The sequence below is a fragment of the Montipora capricornis genome, unplaced genomic scaffold, assembly GCF_036669925.1.
Source record: "Montipora capricornis isolate CH-2021 unplaced genomic scaffold, ASM3666992v2 scaffold_496, whole genome shotgun sequence".
Lineage (NCBI taxonomy): Eukaryota > Metazoa > Cnidaria > Anthozoa > Scleractinia > Acroporidae > Montipora > Montipora capricornis.
Genome location: NW_027180234.1, coordinates 247,501 through 274,594, shown reverse-complemented (window position 1 = coordinate 274,594; position 27,094 = coordinate 247,501). Strand labels below are relative to the sequence as shown.

The 27,094-nt window shown below is 39.0% G+C and overlaps 1 protein-coding gene and 1 pseudogene across 1 annotated transcript; one reads left to right on the top strand and one right to left on the bottom strand.

Annotated features, from left to right (window-relative positions):
- Positions 1-437: 437 nt before the first annotated feature.
- LOC138036691 (dorsal-ventral patterning tolloid-like protein 1) lies at positions 438-5,954 on the top strand. The gene is made up of 5 exons (XM_068882806.1): positions 438-523; positions 1,301-1,693; positions 2,601-2,993; positions 3,919-4,311; positions 5,440-5,954. The coding sequence occupies exons 1-5, from the start codon at positions 487-489 to the stop codon at positions 5,952-5,954; spliced, it is 1,731 nt and encodes a 576-aa protein (XP_068738907.1). The 5' UTR covers positions 438-486.
- Positions 5,955-18,905: 12,951 nt separating this feature from the next.
- On the bottom strand, positions 18,906-20,059 carry LOC138036677 (uncharacterized; annotated as a pseudogene).
- Positions 20,060-27,094: the final 7,035 nt, after the last annotated feature.

The window sequence follows — 27,094 nt, the reverse complement described above, 5'->3', positions numbered from 1 at the left end:
CTGTTATGCACATTGTTATTTACGCATGTTCCAGCTAATCCTCTAATAACTTCATCTCCAGGCAAAGCCCAGTCCTTTCGGTTAGACTCAAACTATTATTCTGAGCGGTGGAAACTCGCGTGCAGTAGTGTTCATGTAGTCGGTCACTTCTACTAAACTTTTTCTCTTTGCAGCTGTCGTTTTAGGTTCAATGTGAGTGGCTTTAATTAGTTTTAATTCCTCTGGTACTAGATTTTAGACAACGGTGCACCGACTTGTTTCCCCGTTTTCTGCTCCAAAGTATTTTCTCCGACTGCAACGAATACTGTCAGGAACACATTCGATCTTTGACTCAAGCTAACATCAGCAATCACAGACATAAACAACACACTATGCAAGAAGAAAAGTGAGGTGAATTGGAAAGATCCTGAAGCAAAGAGGTTGACTTTCCACGATTATCAATACTAACATTAATATTTGTACTTATTTCTGGCAGCAAACTATTCGATGACGACAAGTACAACTCAAATGCCCTCCACACCACGTATGTATCGAAAACATTTTCATTTAAATTCTTTAAGATAAATGGATGACAATTCAAACCTTTTTATTATTCTCTGACGCCTTTAGCAATGAGATCATTCTAAACATAAAATATATATTCAGCCAGGCCTAAAAGCGGAGCTCCACATTCATTTCGTTACTGGAATATAATACGATAAACTAATGTCAATCCCAAGACTCGAGGCAGGACACTGGTAGGGTCTTTTTTAATGTGATTATAATTTTTTTTTCACGTTTTTGCTGCACAACCATAGCCACCATTCAATCGATTGCAAACATGCATTTTATAAATACCTTTTGGACTACATGATTATGAGTATAAATTATTAACAACCTTTCCATTTGCCGCAAAAAGAAACATTCAACAATGTAATTAGTTGTAATGTGCAAACAGGAGATGACTACACTAAATGGTAGAAATGAACTTACCGGTACCTCTTGCTATAGATTCACTTAAAGAAATTCTTCTTTAAATCTATCAAGCTTATTAAGTGATAATTTATGAATGGTATGCATCCTAAACTCAGATTGAATTAGTTAGTCCTGTCAAAATCTGTCGTAGCGTATTTTATAAAACCAATACTGAAGTCGTCCATGTATAATCTTATAGGAGCTTCCCACTTTAAAACTTCTGTGTCGTAGATTGAATTTTTTGTTTTTGGTGGTTGCTTCATTGTTCGCTGGCTACAATCATTGTTACAGCAGCTAGTCCTTCTCCATATATTAAAGATTAACAAAGTGCTCTTCTTTTTCCTAGGGTCGTGTGAACACAGCTTTACTGATCTTCAAGGAAACTTCTCGAGTCCGAATTATCCATCCAGCTACCCACATAATCTGAACTGCACCTGGTCTATTACTGTAACACCAGGCAGCCACCTTCTCTTGCAGTTTTCTAATTTTTTTGTGGAATATGGTGGAAAACACTGTTCGTTTGACTATGTGGAAGTATCTGATTCAAACTATCCATCGAGTTCCATAAAAATAAAACACTGTGGTTATCAAAGTCCTTGGTGTGTTTGGAGCACGAGCAATGTCCTGCATGTTCGATTCGTAACTGATCAAACTGTTTCAGCTTCAGGCTTCATGGCACATTATGCAACTTACGGGAATACTGTCAGCGGAAACTGCCTGTCAGTCAATGCAACACAAAGTAAGGAAATACTCACTAAACATGTCCAGGAGTGACCTTAATAATTAGCAGCTTTTCCACTGCTGATTAATCTTTAGGGCTATATCATTCTATTTTGAGCTCTGTAGAGGTTCATCCCTATTCTAAGAGGAGGAAAATAAGTCTTGGAAAATTAGGACTGATGCGCTAGTGATGGCATTTTAGTCTTTCCGCAATCTCGGAAAGTTAGATCTCACGTCAGCTGTCGTCAGCGAGCGTGCACCCATGGGCAAATGGTAAATGACCAACTGGCCAATCAGAACGCGCGTTTTATCCAAGCTATGTTATAAAATACGATAAACTAATTTCAATCCCAAGACTCGAGGCAGGACTCCGGTAAGGTCTTCTTTGTTGTGATTATAATTTTTTTTTCACGTTTTTGCTGCACAACCATAGCCACCATTCAATCGATTGCAAACAAGCATTTTATAAATACCTTTTGGACTACATGATTATGAGTATAAATGATTAACAACCTTTTCCTTTTCCGTAAAAAGAAACAAGCAACATAGTAATCCAAAATTTATCAACAATGTAATTCGTTGTAATGTGCAAACAGGAGATGACTACACGAAACCGTAGAAATGGACTTACCTCGTGCTATAGATACATTTAAAGAAATTCTTTTCTAAATCTGTCATGCTTATTAAGTGATAATTTATGCATCCTAAACTCAAATTGAATTAGTTAGTCCTGTCAAAATCTGTCGTAGCGTATTTTATAAAACCAATACTGAAGTCGTCCATAGGAGATTCCCACTTTAAAACTTCTGTGTAGTAGATTGAATTTTTTGTTTTTGGTGGTTGCTTGATTGTTCCCTGGCTACAATCATTGTAGCTAGTCCTTCTCCACATATGAAAGATTAACAAAGTGCTCTTTTTTTTCCTAGGGTCGTGTGAACACAGCTTAACTGATCTTCAAGGAAACTTCTCGAGTCCGAATTATCCATCCAGCTACCCACATAATCTGAACTGCACCTGGTCTATTACTGTAACACCAGGCAGCCACATTTACTTGCAGTTTTCTAACTTTTCTGTGGGATATGGTGGAAAACACTGTTCGTTTGACTATGTGGAAGTATCTGATTCAAACTATCCATCGAGTTCCATAAAAATAAAACACTGTGGTTATCAAAGTCCTTGGTGTGTTTGGAGCACGAGCAATGTCCTGCATGTTCGATTCGTAACTGCTCAAACTGTTTCAGCTTCAGGCTTCATGGCACATTATGCAACTTACGGGAATACTGCCAGCGGAAATTGCCTCTCTCTCAATGCAACACAAAGTAAGGAAATACTCACTAAGCATGTCCAGGAATGACCGTAATAATTAGCTGCTTTACCACTGCTGATTAATCTTTACTGCTATATCATTCTATTTTGAGCTCTGTAGAGGTTTATCCTTATTCTAAGAGGAGGAAAATAAGTCTTGGAAAATTAGGACTTATGCGCTAGTGATGGCATTTTAGTCTTTCCGCAATCTCGGAAAGTTAGATCTCACGTCAGCTGTCGTCAGCGAGCGTGCACCCATGGGCAAATGGTAAATGACCAACTGGCCAATCAGAACGCGCGTTTTATCCAAGCTATGTTATAAAATACAATAAACTAATTTCAATCCCAAGACTCGAGGCAGGACTCCGGTAAGGTCTTCTTTGTTGTGATTATAATTTTTTTTTCACGTTTTTGCTGCACAACCATAGCCACCATTCAATCGATTGCAAACAAGCATTTTATAAATACCTTTTGGACTACATGATTATGAGTATAAATTATTAACAACCTTTTCATTTGCCGTAAAAAGAAACAAGCAACACAATAATCCAAAATTTATCAACAATGTAATTCGTTGTAATGTGCAAACAGGAGATGACTACACGAAACCGTAGAAATGAAGTTACCTCGTGCTATAGATTCACTTAAAGAAATTCTTCTTTAAATCTGTCATGCTTATTAAGTGATAATTTATGCATCCTAAACTCAGATTGAATTAATTAGTCCTGTTAAAATCTGTCGTAGCGTATTTTATAAAACCAATAATGAAGTCGTCCATGTATAATCTTATAGGAGCTTCCCACTTTAAAACTTCTGTGTCCTAGATTGAATTTTTTGTTTTTGGTGGTTGCTTGATTGTTCCCTGGCTACAATCATTGTTACAGTAGCTAGTCCTTCTCCATATATGAAAGATTAACAAAGTGCTCTTCTTTTTCCTAGGGTCGTGTGAACACAGCTTGACTGATCTTCAAGGAAACTTCTCGAGTCCGAATTATCCATCCAGCTACCCACATAATCTGAACTGCACCTGGTCTATTACTGTAACACCAGGCAGCCACATTTACTTGCAGTTTTCTAACTTTTCTGTGGGATATGGTGGAAAACACTGTTTATTTGACTACGTGGAAGTATCTGACTTAAACTATCCATCGGGTTCCATAAAAATAAAACGCTGTGGAAATCAAAGTCCTTGGTGTGTCTGGAGCATGAGCAATGCCCTGCATCTTCGATTCGTAACTAAACACACTTTTTCAGCTTCAAACTTCATGGCACATTATGCAACTTACGGGAATACTGTCAGCGGAAACTGCCTGTCAGTCAATGCAATACAAAGTAAGGAAATACTCACTAAACATGTCCAGGAGTGACCTTAATAATTAGCAGCTTTTCCACTGCTGATTAATCTTTAGGGCTATATCATTCTATTTTGAGCTCTGTAGAGGTTCATCCCTATTCTAAGAGGAGGAAAATAAGTCTTGGAAAATTAGGACTGATGCGCTAGTGATGGCATTTTAGTCTTTCCGCAATCTCGGAAAGTTAGATCTCACGTCAGCTGTCGTCAGCGAGCGTGCACCCATGGGCAAATGGTAAGTGACCAACTGGTCAATCAGAACGCGCGTTTTATCCAAGCTATGTTATAAAATACGATAAACTAATTTCAATCCCAAGACTCGAGGCAGGACTCCGGTAAGGTCTTCTTTGTTGTGATTATAATTTTTTTTCACGTTTTTGCTGCACAACCATAGCCACCATTCAATCGATTGCAAACAAGCATTTTATAAATACCTTTTGGACTACATGATTATGAGTATAAATGATTAACAACCTTTTCCTTTTCCGTAAAAAGAAACAAGCAACATAGTAATCCAAAATTTATCAACAATGTAATTCGTTGTAATGTGCAAACAGGAGATGACTACACGAAACCGTAGAAATGGACTTACCTCGTGCTATAGATACATTTAAAGAAATTCTTTTTTAAATCTGTAGATACATTTAAAGAAATTCTTTTCTAAATCTGTCATGCTTATTAAGTGATAATTTATGCATCCTAAACTCAAATTGAATTAGTTAGTCCTGTCAAAATCTGTCGAAGCGTATTTTATAAATTCAATACTGAAATCGTCGATGTATAATCTTATAGACCCTATGCAAAAATGGCTGCCTTTAAATTATTCTTTTTTTCATATTCAAAACTACCCTCTTTTTTGAGACGAAAGTTCTCAAGAATTTGTTATCCTGAACGACGTTAATTGGGCTATTTTGAATATGAACAAAAGAATAATTTAAAGGCAGCCATTTTTGCACAGGGTCTACAGCGGCTTCCCACTTTAAAACTTCTGTGTCCTAGATTGAATTTTTTGTTTTTTGGTGGTTGCTTGATTGTTCCCTGGCTACAATCATTGTAGCTAGTCCTTCTCCATATATGAAAGATTAACAAAGTGCTCTTCTTTTTCCTAGGGTCGTGTGAACACAGCTTGACTGATCTTCAAGGAAACTTCTCGAGTCCGAATTATCCATCCAGCTACCCACATAACCTGAACTGCACCTGGTCTATTACTGTAACACCAGGCAGCCACATTTACTTGCAGTTTTCTCACTTTTCTGTGGAATATGGTGGAAAACACTGTCCGTATGACTATGTGGAAGTATCTGATTCAAACTATCCATCGAGTTCCATAAAAATAAAACACTGTGGTTATCAAAGTCCTTGGTGTGTTTGGAGCACGAGCAATGTCCTGCATGTTCGATTCGTAACTGATCAAACTGTTTCAGCTTCAGGCTTCATGGCACATTATGCAACTTACGGGAATACTACCAGCGGAAACTGCCTGTCTCTTAAAAAAAGTAAGGAAATACTCACTGAGCATCTCCAGGAATGCAAACCGATTTTGATAAGCGTTACAAAGTGTCCTCATACCCTTTTCAACTTTGACATTACTTATATCAAGAAACTAGCAGTTATCAGACATTAGGGAGTGTGTTTAAGCTGCCTTCCTTTCGTCGATATATTCAGATCCATTAAGTATTTTACATTTTACTGATGATAGTAGTCTTACATCAAATGCCAATTTAGTCTAAATGCATCATATGCACAAACAATTTGATGTTTGTTTGTTTGTTTGTTGTGTGGAGGTTGTATTGGTTTTTAGGTTTATCGTCACACTTACATGTTCTATTTATCCAACTATTATCTGCTAGCAGGTTAGACTTTCATATACCGGACTAAAATGGCGCAAAACCGATTAGCAATTGCGTACGAACCGAGGACGATTTGCGAAGTCTGTTTCCTTAAAGAAAGACAACACTTTCGGAGGATTTGATAAATAGCATCAATTATACTTGTTGGTAGTCTCCTTCCCAGCCATGGCGATGTCACGCAACGCAGCCACGAAAGTGCTCACATCCTCATTCTTTTCTCGGATTGAGCCAATTACAGCTCCAGTTCCATTTTATGGAACTGTATCTTGCGACTCGACCAATCATAGGTCCCTAGGTCAAAACACAGATTCGATCTGCGGCCAGTAACCCCGGCAAATGCACAAATAATATCCAGTACTAGCTATGGCGTTCCATAGATTTCCTTTTTAATAACATCGAAATCTCCGCAAAAGCGACTTTACTTTTCATTGAGAAAAATGATCTTGACAGAGCGAAAGCATAAGACATGAATCAAATGCAAATCTCGTAAAGTTGAGATTGGTTTCAGCGTTCAGTGGTTTTATTATTGACCTCGAACAGCTATGATTATTACAAACTACAAACCTTGCCTAGAAGTTGTCAATGGTATTACTTTTGAGATCACTGATAATGATAACATCTCATTGGCAATAACACAGACAAAAAAAAATACTAAATGGCTTTCTGAAAAAAATAGTTCCCCGTCAACATTGAACAAAAGATGAACAGTTTTTACTACAATTGCCTTAAAAGTTTGCGGTTTTTTGTTGTAAGAACGAGAATTGTTGTGACTACTTGTGTTTCCAATGCTCATCTGTTGAAATCGTGTTTACTTTGGAATGTCATTCTCTGGTAAACTTCACCCTAAACTTACAAACGCAAAGCCAATCAGGATGAAAGCCGTCTGGATTTCGCTTGCCTTTTCTTCAATAAGTTTAAAAGTGTATCACCAAAAAAGGTTAAGCGCAAAAGATTTACTAGTATCTCGTCTTATGTAAATAGGCTGATTTTTAAACACAAGATAATATAGTTTCTACGTTGTTTTTATATCATGCATTCTGTTACTATTACCATCACCATCACCATCACCATCACCATCACTATTAGGAAAAAAGAAGAGTCTCAGCATCCAACTAAGTTATTGGATAGCAAACATTTGGTTTAAACAAATAAGCATTTTTTTAGCCCAAACCAATTTTAGGTGCAAAGCGAATTGACATGGTGTCGAAACAACAAAACATTTGAAAAGAAATCAAAGAAGAGCTGCGATGTTTTCTTCGACTTCTCTCTGAGAAATAAGACAAGTAACAAACACATCTCGTAGTAAGATAGGCAAATTGCCAAGCTATTTGACATAAATGCCCGTATAAATGGCAAAAAAGGAGTACGAACCTGGTAACAGTTATAAAGTCAACAATCACTCATTTCACACATAATAGTTTCTTTGGTAAGCAAGCTTTGCTAAGCTTAGCTTTGCTAAGCTTAGCTTTGCTAATACAAATCCTTAGGTGCCTTGATAACATTTTTACAGTCTCTTCCCATGTTCACCGTGGAGAGCTTAGCATGTCATGGCGGACGGCAACGTTTTTCACCCGTCCCACCATCGACGCTAAAATTGCCGACCATGGCTGCAAATATTACTCTTGAGCAGGTAAAAAAAAACTTTTAAAACAGGAGCTTGCTCCTGTAAACGCAAAATTGGAATAACTAGCTAATCAACTGAAGGAAATAGACTCAACGGTAAAGTTTCTATCAGACAACTACAATGATCGAGCTATTGAAGAAATTTTGCCTTCACTACACAACCGAACACACTCAAAGGTTGAGGCATGGGCGCGTTGGTCGGCCAGGCCCACGACATGTTTCAATTGCAACAATAAGCTCCCAACAAAAATGGATAAAGTACAACAAGTAAGGCCCTACATGCGCCAAAGCCGGACACGTAAACCCCAAAAAACCTCTTGTTAGGAAAAATAGGGACCGTGTACCCCGACCAAATGCAGTGGCGCTACCTTTGGGGTTTAAAGGTCAATCTATGAACAAACAGAATGAAAAACAAATCATGAGACGTGAAAATACACAATAAAAATAAACCTAAAAGCGAAAGTACTAGTAGCAAGGCTGACCGTAGAATGTCACAAGTTTCTCAACCGTCTCTTTTACAAACGTACTACCCATGAACCCTAGCATACTACGCTCGCACCCAGGTCTCTGTTCCGTGTCGGTAAAATATCAATTTATGCCAATACCGATTATCACAAATTACATGATAAAGAACACTAATGAAAATGTTACTCGACATGGGTCGGACATTGCAAACATTAAAGTGAACACAAAGAGTGTGGAGAAACTTGCCTATAACACATCCTTTGTGGTTGAAGACATCGCTCAATACCTAAGGCGAGACTGCCTGGAGGTAACGGGAGTTATGGCAAACGAGGACTGCCCGGCGGAAGCCATTCACAAATCGGTTGGCAACGTTATTGGAGTACCATTACAGGACAATGACATCTCGATTTCTTACCCAATTTCCCCTTACAAGGAAGACGCGCCGCCGAAACTAATCATGAAATTTACCGCCGTAGTGTTAGAAACAAATTCTATTCTAACAGGCGAAAGTTGGCGAGGAAGAAAGCTAAAGATCTGCCAAACTTCAACCTCTCATCCGAGGCCGACGTTTTCATCGCCGAGTTACTCACTCCATTCAAGAAAAACCTCTTTGGTGAAGTTAACAAGGTGAAAAAGAAGCTAAAGTGGAAATATATCTGGACATATAATGGAAGGATCTTTCTTAGGCAGGACGAGAATAAGCCAAGATTTAGCTAAATTTAAATCAGGAAATGCAAGTGACGTTCATCGCTAGATACTTCCGACGAAAAGTCCACAAAGTAGAGCACATTATGGCTATATAAGTAGTCATTCTTAAATGTCCGACTATTTATCTTCACTTTTCGTAGTCATGTTATTGATTTCTTTTAATCATTCTGAATTAAACCATAATGTGCTCTCTGAGCTTCCATTTTTCGCTTTGGATTCCCGAGAGTTCCTTAAGACTACTGGAGTCGCTTCAATCTCTCATTGAGTCTAAAGATCTATTTGGAGATATTATTACTAGCCCTGAAAGAGAAAGTGAGCTACAAGAGTCTCCATACAACAGTTACACCCAATCAAACAGTCTGGAAATTTCTTTTATGAGACGAAAAAACACTATGGATTTTCTATAATACACTTTAACATGCGTAGCCTACCTAAAAATCTAACGTCGTTAGAAGATATTATTTGGCTGTAAAAAGGACTCCGGAAATTATAGCTATATCTGAAACAAAATTGAAACAAAAAAACATTTATAATATTAGCATACCGGTTATGTCTTTTTGAATACTAATTCACCAACAAGTGCAGGAGGTGTCGGCCTTTATATTTCTCAAGAATTAGGCTCATTAGACGGCGGGACTTAGAACTATCAGATGACGGAATAGAATCAAGCTGGGTCGAAATTACTCGAAAAAAACAAAATAACATACTTGTCGGTTGTATTTATAGGCACCCATCCAAAGATTCGCAAATTTTCATAATTCACTTAAAGAGTAATTATGTAATCTAAACAATAAAGGTAAGGAGGTCTTTGTTTTAGGTGACATAAACATAAATTTCTTAAACTACAATAGAGATAACCAAACATCTGATTATCTTGACATGCTATTTGGCTTGGGTTGTATGCCACTTATTACTAAAGCTACTCGTATAACAGATCACACCACAACGCTGATTGACCACATCTACACAAACGTTCCCAAAAAAATAACAAAAGCAGCAATATGTTTAGCTGATATAACAGATCATTTACCCGTTTTCTACAGTGACAAACCGGCTTCCTTTACGCCAAGAACCAAAACTTTTTAGGGACTTCCCTTGTTTTAACAAGGATTTATTTTTAAGTGGCCTTGAAGCTATAGATTTTAATAACCTGGTCGATGAAGATGTTAATCGAAGCATAATAAATCCTTATCTGATAAACATGCACCTATGCGAAAATTATCAAACAAAAAGAGAAAACAGTCAGCTAAACCCTGGATATCTAATGCCATTCTGAAATGTATAAAAGGAAGGCAACAACCTTTTTAAACTCACTTCCTTAGTAACGATCCTAATAAAGTAACCTATTACAAAACTTGTAAAAACAAATTAAACCGAATTAAGGATGTAGCCAAAAAAAGTATTTTCAAGGACAATTTAGATTAAATAGTGAAAACAACATGCAAACTAATCGGCATGATGATAAGCAGGAAAAAAGGTTGTGGGCAACCCCCAACTACAAAACTGATTCATAAAAATAGGTGTTAAAGAGATAAAGCTAGTATTGCGCATCAACTTAATACATATATTTTATTAATATTGGCTGTGAGATTGCTGACAAACTCCCGCCGAATAATAATGATGATGATAGCTCAATGCAATATATCAAACATTCTTTTCGAGATAGTTTTACCTTCCGCAGTATCCTTGTCCATGAAGTTTATTATTTATTAATGGTAACAAACCTCAACAAATCAACTATCGGAGTACCTCGAAAGTTTATTAAACTAGCTTCAAGCCATATAACTGAATGCCTAACCTTCATTTTTAACCAATCCTTACAACAGGGTGTCGTACCTGACATCTTGAAAATTTCTAAGGTTACACCAATTGACAAAGGAGGAGAGGTTACAGATCCTACCAGTTTTCTCCCTATCTCAATGTTATCAACGTCTGCACAAATATTTGAAAAACGTATACACAAGCAGCTTATCAACTACATTGAGAAGCAGAAAATCCTCTTTCAATTTCAATTTGGCTTTAGAAAAGGACATTCAACCATTAAAGCTATAACTGAAATCACAAATACGCTAAGAAAGGCCATTGATAATAATTTATACACTTGTGGTGTTATCTTTTCAAAAGCCTTTGATACTGTAAACCATATATATGATCTTGCTGAGAAAATTGGAAGCTTATGGAATAAGGGGGACTCCTTTAAACTGGTTTCAAAGCTATCTTTCGAATAGGAAACAGCATGTTGAGTTGGATGGAGTGAAGTCCCCCAAACAGACAATGTTATGTGGAATCCCACAAGGACGCACACTAGGACCTCTGCTCTTTTAAATCTACATTAATGATTTGCCAAATAGCTCACAAAAATTAAGTATCAAGATCTTTGCGGATGATACAAATGTATTTGCATCCGCAAGGGATCTTAAATCACTCGAACACTTAATGAACTCTGAACTAGCCAAAGTGAAAAGATAGTGCGATGTTAACAAGCTGTCTATCAAAAGGGGTAAAACAAACTTCATGATTATCAAATCCACAAAAAAAGGATATCCCAATAAACCTTAACATAAAAAATAGTGACTGCTCCTCTTATTCGTTAGAACGTAAGCAATGTATAAAATACCTAGGCGTTATGATTGACGAGTCGGAAACACCACATCTCTTTTGTCTGTTCCCGTATATCCCGAAACACTGGAATGATATCGAAATTAAAGTATTACTTCTCAATTAAGCAACTAAGACCAATATACTATAATCTAATCTATCCTTATATTTCTTATGGCATATCAGCTTGGGGAAGTGTATACAAAACCGATATAAGAAAAAAAATTCCGGTGAAACAAAATCATGTTGTAAGATTAATATTTTTTGCCGAATCATTTGGTAGTGACTCAGAGAAAGCCAAACCTTTGCTAAATCTACTAGGCCTTTTAACACTTAATAATAGCTGCGGTTAATACACTAGCCATTTTGCCCTTGGGTAAGTGGCTTTTTCCCACGGGGAAGCAATTTTTTATGTGTGACCGATTTGCCCAAAGGAAAATTTTCTGTGGGAAATTTCCATGGATACGTCAAAAAGAACAAAATAATTGCCCATGACAGTTCCAGATGTAAGTCTAACGGTTAACAAAACCCCAAAGTGGCTCAACCAATCACAAGATTGCCGAACGCGAGAAAAATACATGCTGTGATGAACTGTGTAAACAACTGCGGACGTGGAAATACCCAAGCACGCCTTTTCTGGCCAGCAGCAAGTCGACGTCTAAATTATAAATTGGAGAGTTGCAAGGACTAGAGAAAGCGTAACTGAAGTCGACGTCTTTGTTGCCTTTTTAAAATGAAGCGATGAATCGCTGAACTTAATTGAGGTGGACAGTTTAAGAGAAGCGCCGATCGTGACAATTACCGAAAATAAGCCAAAGAAAAGTTTGTCGTTCAGATGTAGATCTTCGATGTTTACTTTTTTTTTTAGATCCTTAATTTTAATGCATTTTGTATTGTAATTAGTTTTTCAAAAACCATTTAGTGGAAAAACTAATAAATCTCATCTTGTCAGTATCTTAAAGGTAAGTTTCCCACCAAAACAGGCCAACGCTTACCTTCCCCTTGGGTAATATACAACTGTGTAACCGCAAATGGGGAGTCGATCATAACCCAGGGTAAACCCAACCCAAGCTGTAACCCCAAGGTTCCCCATGGGCAAGAGGTCTAGTGTAACCGCACCTATTATTTATCGCCTACAAGTTTTGAAATTGTTGCATGCATGGCATAAAGACCCCCTACCTGAAGCGATCGATAACATGTTTCAATATGCTAGTAATATACATGGCTACAATACAAGATATGCAGCCAAGCATAATCTTTAAAAGCCGAACGTACAAACGCAATTTTTACAATTGCGTAGAGAAGCCTGAAAAATTCAGGACTTCAACGGGGTTTGAACCCGTGACCTCGCGATTCCGGTGCGACGCTCTAACCAACTGAGCTATGAAGCCACTGACGTTGGGAGCTGGTCATTTGTGGGTTCTAATGATCCCGTGAGGAATGAATCAATGCTGAAATGGTATATGAAATGAATCATATATGAACTGCGGATATGAAATCAAGTGAAGCTATGATCTTCGCAGTTATGAACGCAATTTTTACAATTGCGTAGAGAAGCCTGAAAAATTCAGGGCTTCAACGGAGTTTGAACCGTTGAAGTCTATTACTATTACTATTAGGAAAAACGAAGAGTCTCAGCATCCAACTAAGTTATTGGATAGCAAACATTTGGATTAAACAAATAAGCAATTTTTTAGTCCAAACCAATTGTAGGTGCAAAGCAAATTGACGGGGTGTCGAAACAAAAAAACATTTGAAAAGAAATCAAAAAGGAGGTACGATGTTTTCTTCGACTTCTCACTGAGAAATAAGACAAGTAACAAACATATCTAGATCTAGTATTGAGATAGACAAATTGCCAAGCTATTTGACATATAAATGCCCGTATAAAAGGCAAAAAAGGAATACCTGCCTGGTAACAGTGATAAAGTCAACAATTACTCATTTCACACATAATAGTTTCTTTGCTAAGCAAGCTTTCCTAAGCTTAGTTTTGCTAATACAAATCCTTAGCTGGTGCCTTGATAATCTTTTTACAGTCTCTTCCCATGTTCACCGAGGAACTGCTTCTTCAAGTAAGGATTCTCTGCGGTAAAACATCCTGTCGTTACGCAGCATTATCTGAAGACAGCGCCATTACAACCTTGCCAAACAACACGATCGAGCTTTCCTCTTGCAGAGCTGACCCATTTCGCTGCTCGTAACACCTAAACACTGATTCTTACTGGTTCAAACCAAACAAACGTGAGAAGTAATAAAATTAGACGACGACTGATGTTCGCAGTCTTTGGACGAATGTCTCACACTTTTTCATACTAACGCAAATAATTTGGCTAAACTGGCTTTGATTGAGCATAAAAACCAATGACAGTCAATGTCATTTGCGGCCAAAAAAGCGCGCTTGCCAAATGCAACGCTGGCCATGCGATTTCCCGCCAAGGAAACTTGCATAAACACCCCCTCCCCAGAGGCGGTCATTCCTCCTCACCTAGATCCCGATAGTCTGTATGGGTGGGCGGACGGGTGTACGCTGACGTTATAACCAAAATTTCTCGCATCGATAGATTTCTCAAAATTTCTTACCCATAGAGCTCCGCTGGCGCGACTCGCGCGCCTGAGCTCCGCTACAAAATTTTTAAAAATTTGTTCAACGGTCACTTTTAAAAATGTTTGTTTTATCATACGAAACGTCAACTTTGTTTATTGTTTTTGCTCAAATTTAGAATAGCCGAAAAACACGAGTATTTATGATGGTCCTCTAGCTAAATATAGTTAAATGTAGTTAAATATAGTTAAATATTTTAACGACGGGTCTGTTTTCTTTTACGATGTACTATAGTTAAATGAGGCCTAAAATATGTACATCATCTTTTCTTTCAGCTAAACCGAAGGTAATATTTCCTTCACGAGTGGTTCGAACAGTCTCGGAGCATTATGTGTCGTGCTTGTCTGAAGGAACGCCACTTATCAACATATCAATGATGAACTCATCTACGACCTTGGCCTTCGGGACTGAGGGAATAGTGTGGAGCAAAATCAACCAGGATGGTAACTATAGTTGCATCGCCACCAATGAAGTTGGCACTGAATCAAAGACGTTTTACGTTTCTGTTATAGGTGAGATCTTACTGAGCTTATTGCCCTTATTGCCCCTTCGAGTATGGTTACTTCGTTATCACACGAAGCAAAGCTATAGCAATGAAAGGATGAATTCTAGAATGATTTTTCCATAACATCATTACCCCATATCAATAGTTTACAGCTCACAGCTCTACGCAAGCCATTTTCTCCTGAGTACCACTGAATCTTCTTTTGTAGTGCTTTGTGTTTTACCCCGATTTCCATTTGTTTATAAGCAGATGATCTATTTGCAGATGTAAGAATTACAGACGAATTTAAATTGAGACAAGATCACTCAAACATGAAACACCAAAAACCTTCCTCGACATGATAATCTTTAAGTTATTTTTGTAACTTGGCCACTTGTCTTTAATGCATAAATTACATTTCCAAAATTTGAGATTTAAAACAAATCCCATAAAGGCTAGGTAATTTCTTTACTTTTTGACAAGGTTTTGACAATCTTTTCACAGATGTTCGTGCTTGTGAGAATTTGTGTCACTGCCGCAGCTACACGAAAAATTGGGGGTTTCCATTTGAGAACGTTTTTAACTGCAATGGGAAACGTTCAGTTCATCTATTGAACAACATACCAACAACCACGACAAAGCTGTGAGTTTTAAACTGATAATGCTCCTAAAACACTTGTATTTGTTGCTTCTTTCTTTAATCACTCGTATACGCAAACTTGGTAGCAGTAGTAACTTTCGTTTACTAAAAACAAACACTAAACGATCAAAATAAGGGCTGCAGTCCCGAATGTAAATGTATCCTAAAAATGGTGTTTGTCCAAGGCTGTTTGGGTGTATTTGTAGGGAGCTTAAGCAACGACAACGACGACGGAAACGAAAGTTGCTTTTGATGCAAAAGAGTTTTAAGCAACGACAACGGCGACGGAAACGAGGACGTCGTCTCAAAATATATATATATCCACGTTGTTGTAATCACTTTGTGACTATTTCAACCTCTTTAATATGGGCAATAGGTTTGGTAGTTCCTCAAAACTGGCTCTGGACGAAAGGGCGCTTAATTTAATTTAGGGGAGAAGCTGAAAAATTATCCTCAAGTGCTGGCGTTCGTCATGAATAATGGTAATAGGACTGAGTGGAGTCCAATTCGGTCTGTAATCATAAGAGTGATAAACTTGATTTGTTTGGTCACGAGTATGATTACAGACCGAATTGGATGACACGAAGTCCTGTTACCAATTAATCATAACCATTACAATTTTCGAAAAAACAAATGCATTCTTTTCTTTGTAAAAGTGCTTTTAACACCAAGTATCGAAATAAATCATAACAAGTCGCCTTCGGGGGCGTATCTGTGGAATTCGCAAACAGTTGACACAAATTGTCCAGTTACAGTGAACTTCAACTACAGGTAAACTGATTACCGGAAAGATAAATCTGTAATATAACTTGAAGTTGTTTGCCGTAAAAACCCACTCTATGATTAATGTTAGTAAATTTGCAAATACAAACAAGGAAGCCCTATTAGCGGGTTATAAGGATACGGGATTTATTTATTTATTTATTATTATTATTATTATTTTTGAATGAGACTTTATTCAAATCCCACATCCATAAATTACAAGATCAGCCTTAAACATCCGAAAAACTTATTACAAATCATAGTTCAGCAACTTATCATCCTGCGCCAGTTGTTCAAAAGCTGATTAACGCTAATCTCAGGTTGAAAATTAACAAATGCTGTTCAAGGCTGATATTCGGTAAAACTTTACCTTAGAAGAAGTCAATCTTGAAAAACAAAAATAAGCAAAGGAAACTTTCACCAAAACGTTGAAAACATGAAATAAAATTTTACGCTATCCTGGATTAAGTTAATCGGCTTTCGAACAACCGGGCCATGTATTCGAAGTCCGGTTCCGTAATCCCGGTTTCGGTGCTTGAAAACTGTTTAAATCTGCCGTGGCGAAGACAAGAAGACAACATCTGTACTCCATTTCTCGTAATGCTCAAAAATCTAAAATTCCGTAATTGCTTATTCTATAGTACAGTCCAAAGTTCTAATTTTACAATTCCATGATCTTGATTTCAGTATTAGAATAACTTGGTACCAAACGTTCCACAATAACTTGAAATCTCGTTAAGAAAAAACCTGAAATCCAGTGGTCCAGTCCGGGTTCAAATCGCCAAAACTCTCTCTATCATCGATTCTCATATCAACAAAAGCTACAAGTGGTAAATAGTTCTCAGAAAGTTCGTCATGATTCAGCATTCGAGCTGAACACAAAAACTATCAAAAAAGGAACCAAAAAACCCTAGTGATCGCTTCTCAAGAGAACGGACAAACAGCCGGAACTGTACTGTTCTGTGCCTACCTCTTGTGGCACTGAAAAAAGTACCGTACGTAGTACAATGGGACTTGACCGTAGCCCTGGGCCGAGAAACTAATCTTAGCCAAAATGCCGAGAAGAGATAAGAACACGGAATATTTAGGTAAAAAAGTTGTAGGGATACGGGATTTTTGGCGGGGGGAGGGGGAATTGAGAAGTTACGGGATATTTTTTTAAAGTAGGAACGCATTGCGTACGTGTGCTAGTGCAGTAACTTGACAGTCCTTTTTTTTTCCATAACAGTCAACTGAGATGCGTTTTGTTATTTTCAGGAGAAAAAGTTGCAAGTTCTCCTTGCGTAATATGTAGTTCTATTAGTACACGATATTATTTTGGTATCGTAAATCATTACAGTGTCATCATGGCAGATATCTTTGCTAAATACCCCTTGAGAAGACATGTGGTTCAGTAAAATACTAAACCCAAAAACATTGAAGAAAATGAAGGAAATCGAGAGACATTTGGCTTCAAGGCTGACATGCAACATTTTTGAAGCTTTCAGTACCGCATTGGAGTGGTTGTCTATTCATCGCCTGGGTGCCTCATCTGTTTTCCACATCTTAGACGATTTTTTGTTTATTGCTAAAACCAAAGACCGTTGCGAGGCCGACTTGGGCAAATTTATTTTTTTATGCCATCTTCTAGGGGTACCGCTTGCTCTGGAAAAAACCGTAGGCCCTGATACAGTATTGTAGTTTGCAGGCATTACCCTTCAAGACCCTTGATTCGGTGAGAAGAGAAGCGCGTCTACCCGACGAAAAGCTTCAAAAATGCCGCATGCTCTTGCACAATTTTTATAAACGTCGCACAGTGAGGCTAAAAGAACTTCAGTCTTTAATAGGATTACTAAATTTTACTTGTCAAGTTATTGTCCCGGGCCGTGCTTTTCTTCGTCGCCTGATCGATCTTACCAAGGGCGCCCGACAGCCACACCACCATATTCGTTTATGTAAAGGCTCGAGACAGGATCTCCTTCTGTGGATGTGGTTTTTAGACGAGTTCAACGGCAAATCATTTTTCCTCGAAGATACATGTTAAACGTCGCATACCCTTGAGCTTTAGACCGATGCAGCGGGCTTAATAGGCTTCGGGGCTGTCTTTGGTAAGCACTGGTTCGGCGGCAAATGGCCGCCTACGTGGAAATCTTATAACATTGCAGTTTTTGAGTTATTTCCTATTGTCCTCGCGATGCACATTTGGGGACATTTAATGGCTGATAAGTGTGTAATGTTCTTTACTGATAACGCTGCCGTTGTTGACATTACCAATAAGCAGACGTCCAAACATCAGAGTATTATGGTGTTGATCAGGGATTTAGTGTTAAGTTGAAGAAGAAAGACCCATGGGGAGGCACCGATCAAAGTAATACAAATTATGGAACTTCGTACCCAGCAAGGAATAGTGGCAGGATGAATTGGTATAATACGAAAAGCCGACTTGATGTAGGTGTTAGCTAAAAATCAACCTTCCCCGGTGGCTTTAATGGCTGTGGTCGTATCACTAACGGATGCGTATTTGACAGAGGAACAATAGTTAGGAATAGCATCATTAACCGAATTTCCTTTTGGATAGGATAAATGATGAATCAAAAGAAATTCAGACGGGTCTTTCTTGGGTACAACGCCCAAGGGAGAGGTACGAAAGTTCGCAAAAGGGCGAGTTCTAAAAGGACCCACAATTCGGCCTGCATCGCATTCCTTACGCAAATTTCATTCAAGCAATTTCCGGTTGGGCGAGGACACTTTTAAGATTAGGAGATTGAAAAGGAAGCCGATCACCAACAAAATTAACACGAAAGCCACAACGGAAACCATCGACAAGAAAATGCTAACAGTAATAACAGTGTAAGAGGCATTCAAGCCGTTCCGCCCTTACGGGGGTTACTGGCGGGCTGTGAAGGGCCTGATACTTGAGTAGAGTTTCCTTTTGGTTTAACTCCACCAGACCGCTGTTGAGGGGTTTGTACTGAGCATTGAATTGCTGGGTGCTTTGCTCCACATTTATAGCAGACGTGTTCGAACTGACACCCTTGGCAGTGTTTTCCGGCATGAAATGTCCAACACGTGCCTCGGGGGAAAAAATTCGAACGAAAACGCTGGCGTGTTGAGGTTTGGGGCTTATTGGGGATCGACTGTGATCTCCGAAAATTAGCTGAGGCCCTCAACCAAAGTTCCCAATGTATTTGATACCATGGATATTTATCGGGTGCAGATTGCCTCAGATAACGAAATTGTTCGTCATACCAGAGCCAATCCCCGTTCGACAAAGCAATGTCACGGACTACCTCGCAATACTTCATCAACTGTGGGGTTTAACTCTGGTATCGCTCAGTATAGACCGAGACAAAAATGTTAAACGCCGAAACGCACTGTTGTATGTTGGAAACCTTCTTTGTTGGGTGATACGACTCAAGGGTCAGCCGCGGCTGCTTTGATGGCCCAGTGGAAGGTGTCATAGATAACGCATACTTATCGATTTGAGAGGTGGATGCTAATAAGGCCCCAAATTATACATAGTCATTAGCCCAGATTTTAGCTTTAATTTTTGAACCCACCCGGGATCTAAGATTTACTGACACTCTAGTAAAAAAAATGCTTAGGTTGAACATTGTCGAGACTCAGAGGCAGAGACTAATTTCTTGTACCTGCACCGGTGAGGCTACTGACATGGCTGCTCACAGCTGAGGTGACGCTATCTGAGGACAGGTCGGCTTGAGACTGGTCTGCTAATGTGGTTTCAATCGACGTGCTGTCCACAAATGTGTTTTGTCTGAAGATCTCGGTGAAACTGTCCTTAGATAATGCTGTTTTCACCGCTTCCGAGATGGCCGTCGATATGGTGGTGGCGGAGAGAGCGTTTACGTCCAAGGAGACCAAACCGGGATTGTTATTAGTTGGTTCAGGTACAGGTGGAACCGTTGCCGTCAGCTCTGATGTCCGCATTCGCTTAGAACGTGTTTGGCGGCCTATCATGACTTGATGGCTGTCCCGGCCGCTTCCTAGGAGGCATGACTTATCGATAACAGATAAAACTAGGCAACTAAATACGATGGAATGCTGTTTGATTTTGAAACAAAAATGATAAGAAGGAATACGACGTAAAATGACAAGATGAAATTCCATCCTAAATTTGAGGTGGGGCAGTTCCACAGGTTCTCCGTAAATCTGGTTCATGAGCAATGATATATAAGCGGATGAAAAAGGGAAAAAGAGAAAACGGCCAAGTTCCCAAAACAATGCATTACCACCTGTGCCGAGTGCATTGGACCACTCGTAAAGAGGCGGTCAAAGAATTGTACACTAATACGGCAGGAGTAAGCATAAAATAAATCATCGCCAAAGCCATAAATGCACGTTGGACGTGCCAACCATGGTTCAAATGACCGAACAAGCACAGCCATTGCTCGTGTGAGTAAAACCCAACGCAAACAACAAACAGGGGCTGTTAAAACAAACAACAACTGACAATTCGGCTTGGCTTAAAACAAAAAAAGGAACTGGCAAATCTTAAGACAATAAAATAAAAATCATAAAATGCCTGGGCAAGGTGGGCAGTATAGAAGTTGTTTCAAATTTGTTACGTGGCTTCAATTCGCCTGATGTGCGGCTATAACGATTGTAGGCAACGTAGAACTGCCCCCCTCAAACTACGATAGAGCTCGTACTGACCAATGCCGTTTAAATGTATCCCGTCATGGCCATAAAATTAGTTTTTGCCCTCCAAAACCCTTTATGGCTCCAGAACATTGCTTAGGGGATGGGCTCTAGCACTACTTTTAAATACCGATTTAAGAGGATTACGTTCTTGTTAAAGATAGGTGCCCCCGTTCGATAAATAGTTTTACAGACACATACACATTTGACTTCAAGCGAGTCATGGAGGGACCTGATAAGGTCTTCAATTGCTGAGCCAACGTTCACTGGGGAAAGATGGCTTAAGTCGTTAGTGCCTAGCTGTAATATAAGTATGTCAGGCTTAAACAATTCAACCACAGAATGATCAAATTGAACGGTCGTAAGGACTGTTCTTCCCCCCGACCCCGTGCCATTTTAACTCTATGTCTTCGAGAATATGCAAGTTGCATCTAGAGCAGCATTCCGCTCTATATATTCGCGTAAATGGCGAATAAAGGAATGGCCAAGTATCAAAACACGTGTTGCCGACATATGACCGCCTGGGAAACAGTATTGTAAACTAAGGGCGAAAGAGGGAACTAAATAGTCCAAAATATAAACAGGTACTTGCCTGAAAGTTCTTGGAACTACTGTAGGAAAAAATGTTTTCTGTTTTCTTGGCGAGATACCGACGGTACAAGGGCCAAGGGAAGAAGAGCGAATTGCTCGAGAGAAATATCTTTTGTCCTCGAGGGAACGCCCCTCTATCTCCAGGGGTGATACTTGACACAAACCAGGCTTACGAACCAATGCTTGACCGTCATGGCTCGAAACAATAAATAACATTATGCGTGCACATAATGTTTCGTTTTTGGAACGCTAGAAAAAGCTTGTCTCCTTGGAACTTCAAGAATTCTGTGATACATCCTCAGCATCTAAGGCTACGGGATGTAGCGCGATGCTTAAGGAAAATCTCCAGTCGAAAAAACACCCAATAGACTGTGCTAATTGTCAATAATAATAATAATAATAATAATAATAATAATAATAATAATAATGTTATTAACAAGTTCTTAAAGAATCTTAAATTTACAACATATAATCTATTAAAATGGTAAAAAATGATCTTCACAACAATTCTATCAATTACAATGCATGGGGAATGGTGTTTTTCTCTTTTTTTCTTTCCTTTTTTTTTTTTTTTTTGCTGAAGACATTAAAATCTGAATAAATTCAAAAATAATCAGATAAATCTAAAAGTATCCAAAACTATCCAGAAATGCGAAAGGCGAATGGCAAATCTAAAATCCTATATACAACGCTGCTAAGAAAAACTAAACAATGTCAATGGCTCCTTCGGCAGCTGCGATTTCAATATCACAATTGTTTTAGTCAAACACGGCACGGCGCTTCACCCGCAATCTTCGAAGGCAAACCAGGGCCGACCGAAGGAGCGCAAAGGATGTCCTTGCTTAGATCCAGGAAATTGTTTGCGAGTATTGTTCTCCTTTCTTGGCGGCTATCAGCTCAGCCAGTCGACTATGGTATCTTATGTATTCCTTCCCCATCCCTCCTGTAGTTGTAAATACAAGCGGCGTGAACGAGCCATGCTCAATATCCAACACTCTCCTTGAGTACAACCGCTTCTTGTCGTTTTCATGGATGCGATAGATCTGCTGTGGCTCTTGGTCCCTGTAAGACTCAGCATTATATCAAATCCTACAATCTGATTTGTTCTTCGCGCGGTCCGGATTTTCCTATCTGTGCCCACGGGCACGGTAACGCTCGGAGAGTTTTAGTCCTTCACCATAAATTTTCACTTTTTGACACCGAATCCTATTTACATACAGAAGCTACTTTTTATTAGACAAGAGGTTTGAAAATAGAATTCAAATAAAAATATTCCTCTTTGAAACGTTCAGTTTGTAAGTCGCTTAATACTACATTCGCTATCAAACGCGATGCGAGTCAACGATTTAAAAAGTGATTTCAGAGAGGAAGGGAGAGAGAAGAAAAAACAAGTTATTTACTAGCTAAGGGTCGGTCCGTATAGCGAAAAACGGTGACTTCGGTCACAGTTTTTCGCAATACAGACCTCTCAGCTGGCAAACAACCTATCACAGTTTGTTTAAATTGAGGCCCACTAATCCAGATCGAATTGGAATTTGGATTGTTCCCGCGTGGTAATCGGAATTCATAGAGATTCATGATGTCCTGATAGTTCTAAAATTGGAGGACGGTTTTAGAACTATGAAATCGTTATTTGTGCCTAACATGTATTGTAATAATACGAATGTACTTGCGTTATTGTCATTTCCTCTACTCCAAGAGTAATGTGTCAATAGCAATCAACTTGATTTATTTCATGGGCTCCTTCATTTCAAGAAAGGGGACGTGGCTAAGATCAAATAAGAGGTTTAAAAAAACAACAACAACAAATGTAGTTGAATAACATTTATTGTCAATGTTAGAAGGCCAAGGTCTCAATTCAATTTAATTATAAATTAAAAGGGTTATCGATTGGTTTTGAGATTTGAAACAGTCCTTTGAGTAATTAAATTAACGAAATCAATCAACTCTTTGGGAAATGACCAAGTGAATGGCCGTCTAGAAATGAAAACATGAAACGTAATTTGTATGAAAACTACTCCAAAACTAAATAACGTAGTACTAATTTATGAGGGTCCCTAATAGTGTTCTTCAATCCCGCCATCGTGACCAAAATGTTCCGTTCATCCCGAAATCCCGATCGTTTTTATCGGCCAATCCCGATCCCGGTCATGACTTCAGGGCATGATGCCGAACCCTCGTCGTCAATTACAACTACAGTTGATTTAGAATACGCCATGTTAGTCTTTTCCACCAACCTTCATGATCCAATTGACCTTAATTGTAGCATTTGCAATCACAGTTTTGAAACCGAAATGATGCGTGAATGCCCATTATTAGTAGTTATGAAATCTGTTCGTATGTTTCACTTTGTTAAACTTTGTAGTAAGTTAAGATTTAATTTAGCAGTAGAGAGGTTAAGTATCATGCATGTTTTATGAAACGGCGGTGATCACGGGCCAATGTATACGATCATTAACAAAGATACTCTTCTTCTGAAAATTCCTAATGTAACTTCGAGAATAGCTACCGAAGAGCCAATGGTGCGTCTGATAACTTGAACTCGACAGAAATTTGAATAACTTGAATTGTAATTATTTATTGAGTTCTTGTACAGACTTAGACGATTTCCAAATATCGAAGGACCAATGAAAAGCGTAAGTCGTACACTGAGCTTGAAGACAGAGGTCGAAAATCGAGAGTCGATGCGAGAGTCGGTTCGAACTGAAATACAATAAATATCATAAAATACAACTAAGCTATTGAAACCGGCGTTACAACAAAGATGATACTGACGTTGAAAACGTTAGAAACTAAGTTTAGGCATACAAATGCCGATCAACATGTATACGAACTAAACTTGGCATGGAAAAGAACAACTTAAAACATAATGACTTGATACCGATTCACGACCGTGCAAGACTAGACAAAACCTTAGATCTACATGCTGAAAAATACCGAAACTAAACGTCCTAAAGGGCAGTTCACTATTCATAACTTGTCACCAGTGTGCTTAGCAACCATATAAAGGGTAAAGAAAATTAAAAGGACTCACGTTTGGTCTGCGACGCACCAAGGAGATACAGAACCGAAGACGGATAAAAATTACAAGACTTGACTTGTGATAGCGAACACACTAAACAAAAACTGAACTCTGAGTGAATAGCTTACTTATATATATCCACAGGACAAACCAAAAAAACTAAGCTACGATTGGTAAATGCGGGATTAGTAGATAAAGAATTTCCGGGCAAATCAACGTGATTGCGTAACTTGCAGCGCTAGCTAACACTTAATTACTTGCTAATGGGTTTAACGCTTGCTCACGAAATATTAAAAAATATAAACACGTTTGAACCCGACACCTAATTGGCATGGAAAAACTTCCCGTCAAGCTAAAAATGGCAAATTTCGATAAGCAGGCGTTTCGAAAGGTGACGAAAATGGTCAAGTGGTCATCACTGCCGTTTCACGTTTGCCGTATAAGTGAAGCTTAAACTCTCCAGTCATTAAAATAATAACTTTAAGTGTTTTCATTGTGTTTTCAGTCGGATCCATCAAGAAGTGTTTTCAGATTCTTAAATAAATCATAGCAATGGGGGAGGGGGGTACTCTAGGAATTTCTGGGTGGGAATGTGCCCCTGGGACCCTGGAACCTTTACCCTATACCCCTATACCAGAGCTTGTTTAGCTGAATTTTGCTACCCTACACTAGAGTAAACTCCCTAATTCCCCCTTTCCTAGAGTGGCTGGTCGTAGGCAAACTGGTCGCGTAGAAACTTTCTGCATCAAAGCTGCATCACAGCTGTTCCAAACCTCAGAACTACTCGATAACCCTTTTAGGTCTACAGTTAAAGTGCATTTGGACATTGGGCTTTTAATATTCACTAAATGTTATTCGACTACATCTCTTTTGTTGTTTTTGTAAAACCTCTTATTTGATATTAGCCAGATCCCCTCTCATTAAATCAAGCAGCCCATAAAAAATCAAGTTGATTGATATAGACGAATTGCTTTTCGAGTAGAGTAAATGACAATATTTCGAAGAAATTCGTATTATTATTATTATTATTGTTACTATTATTATTATTATTATTATTATTATAGAATGCAGTATAAACGTTCGTATGCTAGCTTAGCACTTAGCTCAATAGGGCGCAATTGCGTAACCTAAAGGCTGTAAAAATAACCTGAATATATCTAAAAAGTTCGTATCTACACATATCGATCTCTATATAAGCGAATTAAAAGGTTAACTTCGATTCTTAAAAAGGTAGAAATGTGAAATGAATCTCTTCAGACCTATTAAAACAATAATATTAAAGCATCTAAGACGATCCTAAATAATTGTTCTGTTGTCTCTGACCGGAGTTAGTATCTGCTTATGTTAACACTTTGAAAGATCTCGCAATGTGCAGACTTTCAGACAAAACGACCTTCTGCATTTTCAACAATACTTCTTTGCCCCTTTTAACTCCTACAAGACTTCGGATGGTGTTCACCAGTTCCTCACTGTATCCTCCTAACACGTCCATTACGATGTTAAACTGTTTCACTTGATATCCAGGAAACTGCCTCTTCAATTCCAGTCGCAATGGGGCATACTTTTCCGTCTTCTCGCAGCTCTTGATCTCCCTGTTATTCATCCAAGGACAGCTCATCTCCAGCAAGATGACAGATTTTGCTGTGCTATCCACTATTCGGGCGTCAATTCTGTTAGCTCTCACCGTCACATGATCTGCATAAACAGGGACATCCCAGAAGGCTTGCGCTCGGTCATTTTGATAGACAGGTTTAGGCTCGCTCAGTGAATACCATGGCGGTACACTGTCCATTAGGTCTAGGCTGTACAACATCTCAAAAAAAATTACTTTCAACACCGCATTATGCCGTTGCAGATATTTGGACTGCGCAAGCGCAGAGCAACCAGCTAATACGTGGGCCACCGTCTCAGCTGCCTTGCCGCATAAACGGCACATAATCTGGTTTGACCCCGTTCTTGTCTTCTTACTCTGGTACACTCGGGTGGGAAGTAACTGTTCGTACAGCTCAAACACGCCAGCGATAACATATGTCGGGCATGTCCTCCATTGCCACAGCCAACTAAAGCTATGGAATTGTCGGACATCCCCTGTACCAGAGCCTTCTTGTTCTTCTTCCCATCGAGAAGCTATCAACTTTCCCTGCCAAGCTTGGCCTGATACCTGATCTTTCAATTTCTTCTGCTGTGCGCTTCTTAGCTTCTGCTTGATGTTTGACTCTTTCAATACTTCACCTTTCTCCGCGCAGCACATTGGGGTAGGGTATGTAAGAGATAGCTCTAATCCAAGATCTCTACTAAACTTTGTCGCCTCCTTGATGAGTGAGCTATGGCCTAGCACACCTGAACGTTCTTCGAACTTCCGAACAAGCTCCATTGTCGGATCAGTGTTCTTGAACAGTTTAAGTGCGCCTTTGATCTTGATGGCTTTATACTCCTCCTCCACCGATCTCAGGCCTCGCCCGCCCTGATCCCGCGATAGATAGCACAATGCGGTTGAACCCAAAGGATGTTTACCACCATTGCTGACTACGATCTTGCGTGCTTCTCGGTCGATTTGTTGAAGGTCAGTGATTGGCAGGTGCTGGGTCCACATTAAATAACTCAGAACAGGCAGGGCATACTGGTTTGAAGCTACCACTCGATGGTAATCTGAAAGAGGGCTGGACCATATAACAGAGAGTCTCTTTAAATACTCCTCTGAGGCAACCTTAAAGGCCAATTGATCTTCTTGTCTCGATGTTTCCAGTACTCCAAGAAATTTGTACTGCTTGCCTTCTT

Coding starts and splice junctions, on each gene's coding strand:
- LOC138036691 (XM_068882806.1), top strand. CDS start 487: ATGACGACAAGTACAACTCAAATGCCCTCCACACCAC. Junction 1,694..2,600: donor GTCAGTCAATGCAACACAAA/GTAAGGAAATAC, acceptor TTTTTTTCCTAG/GGTCGTGTGAACACAGCTTA. Junction 4,312..5,439: donor GTCAGTCAATGCAATACAAA/GTAAGGAAATAC, acceptor TCTTTTTCCTAG/GGTCGTGTGAACACAGCTTG.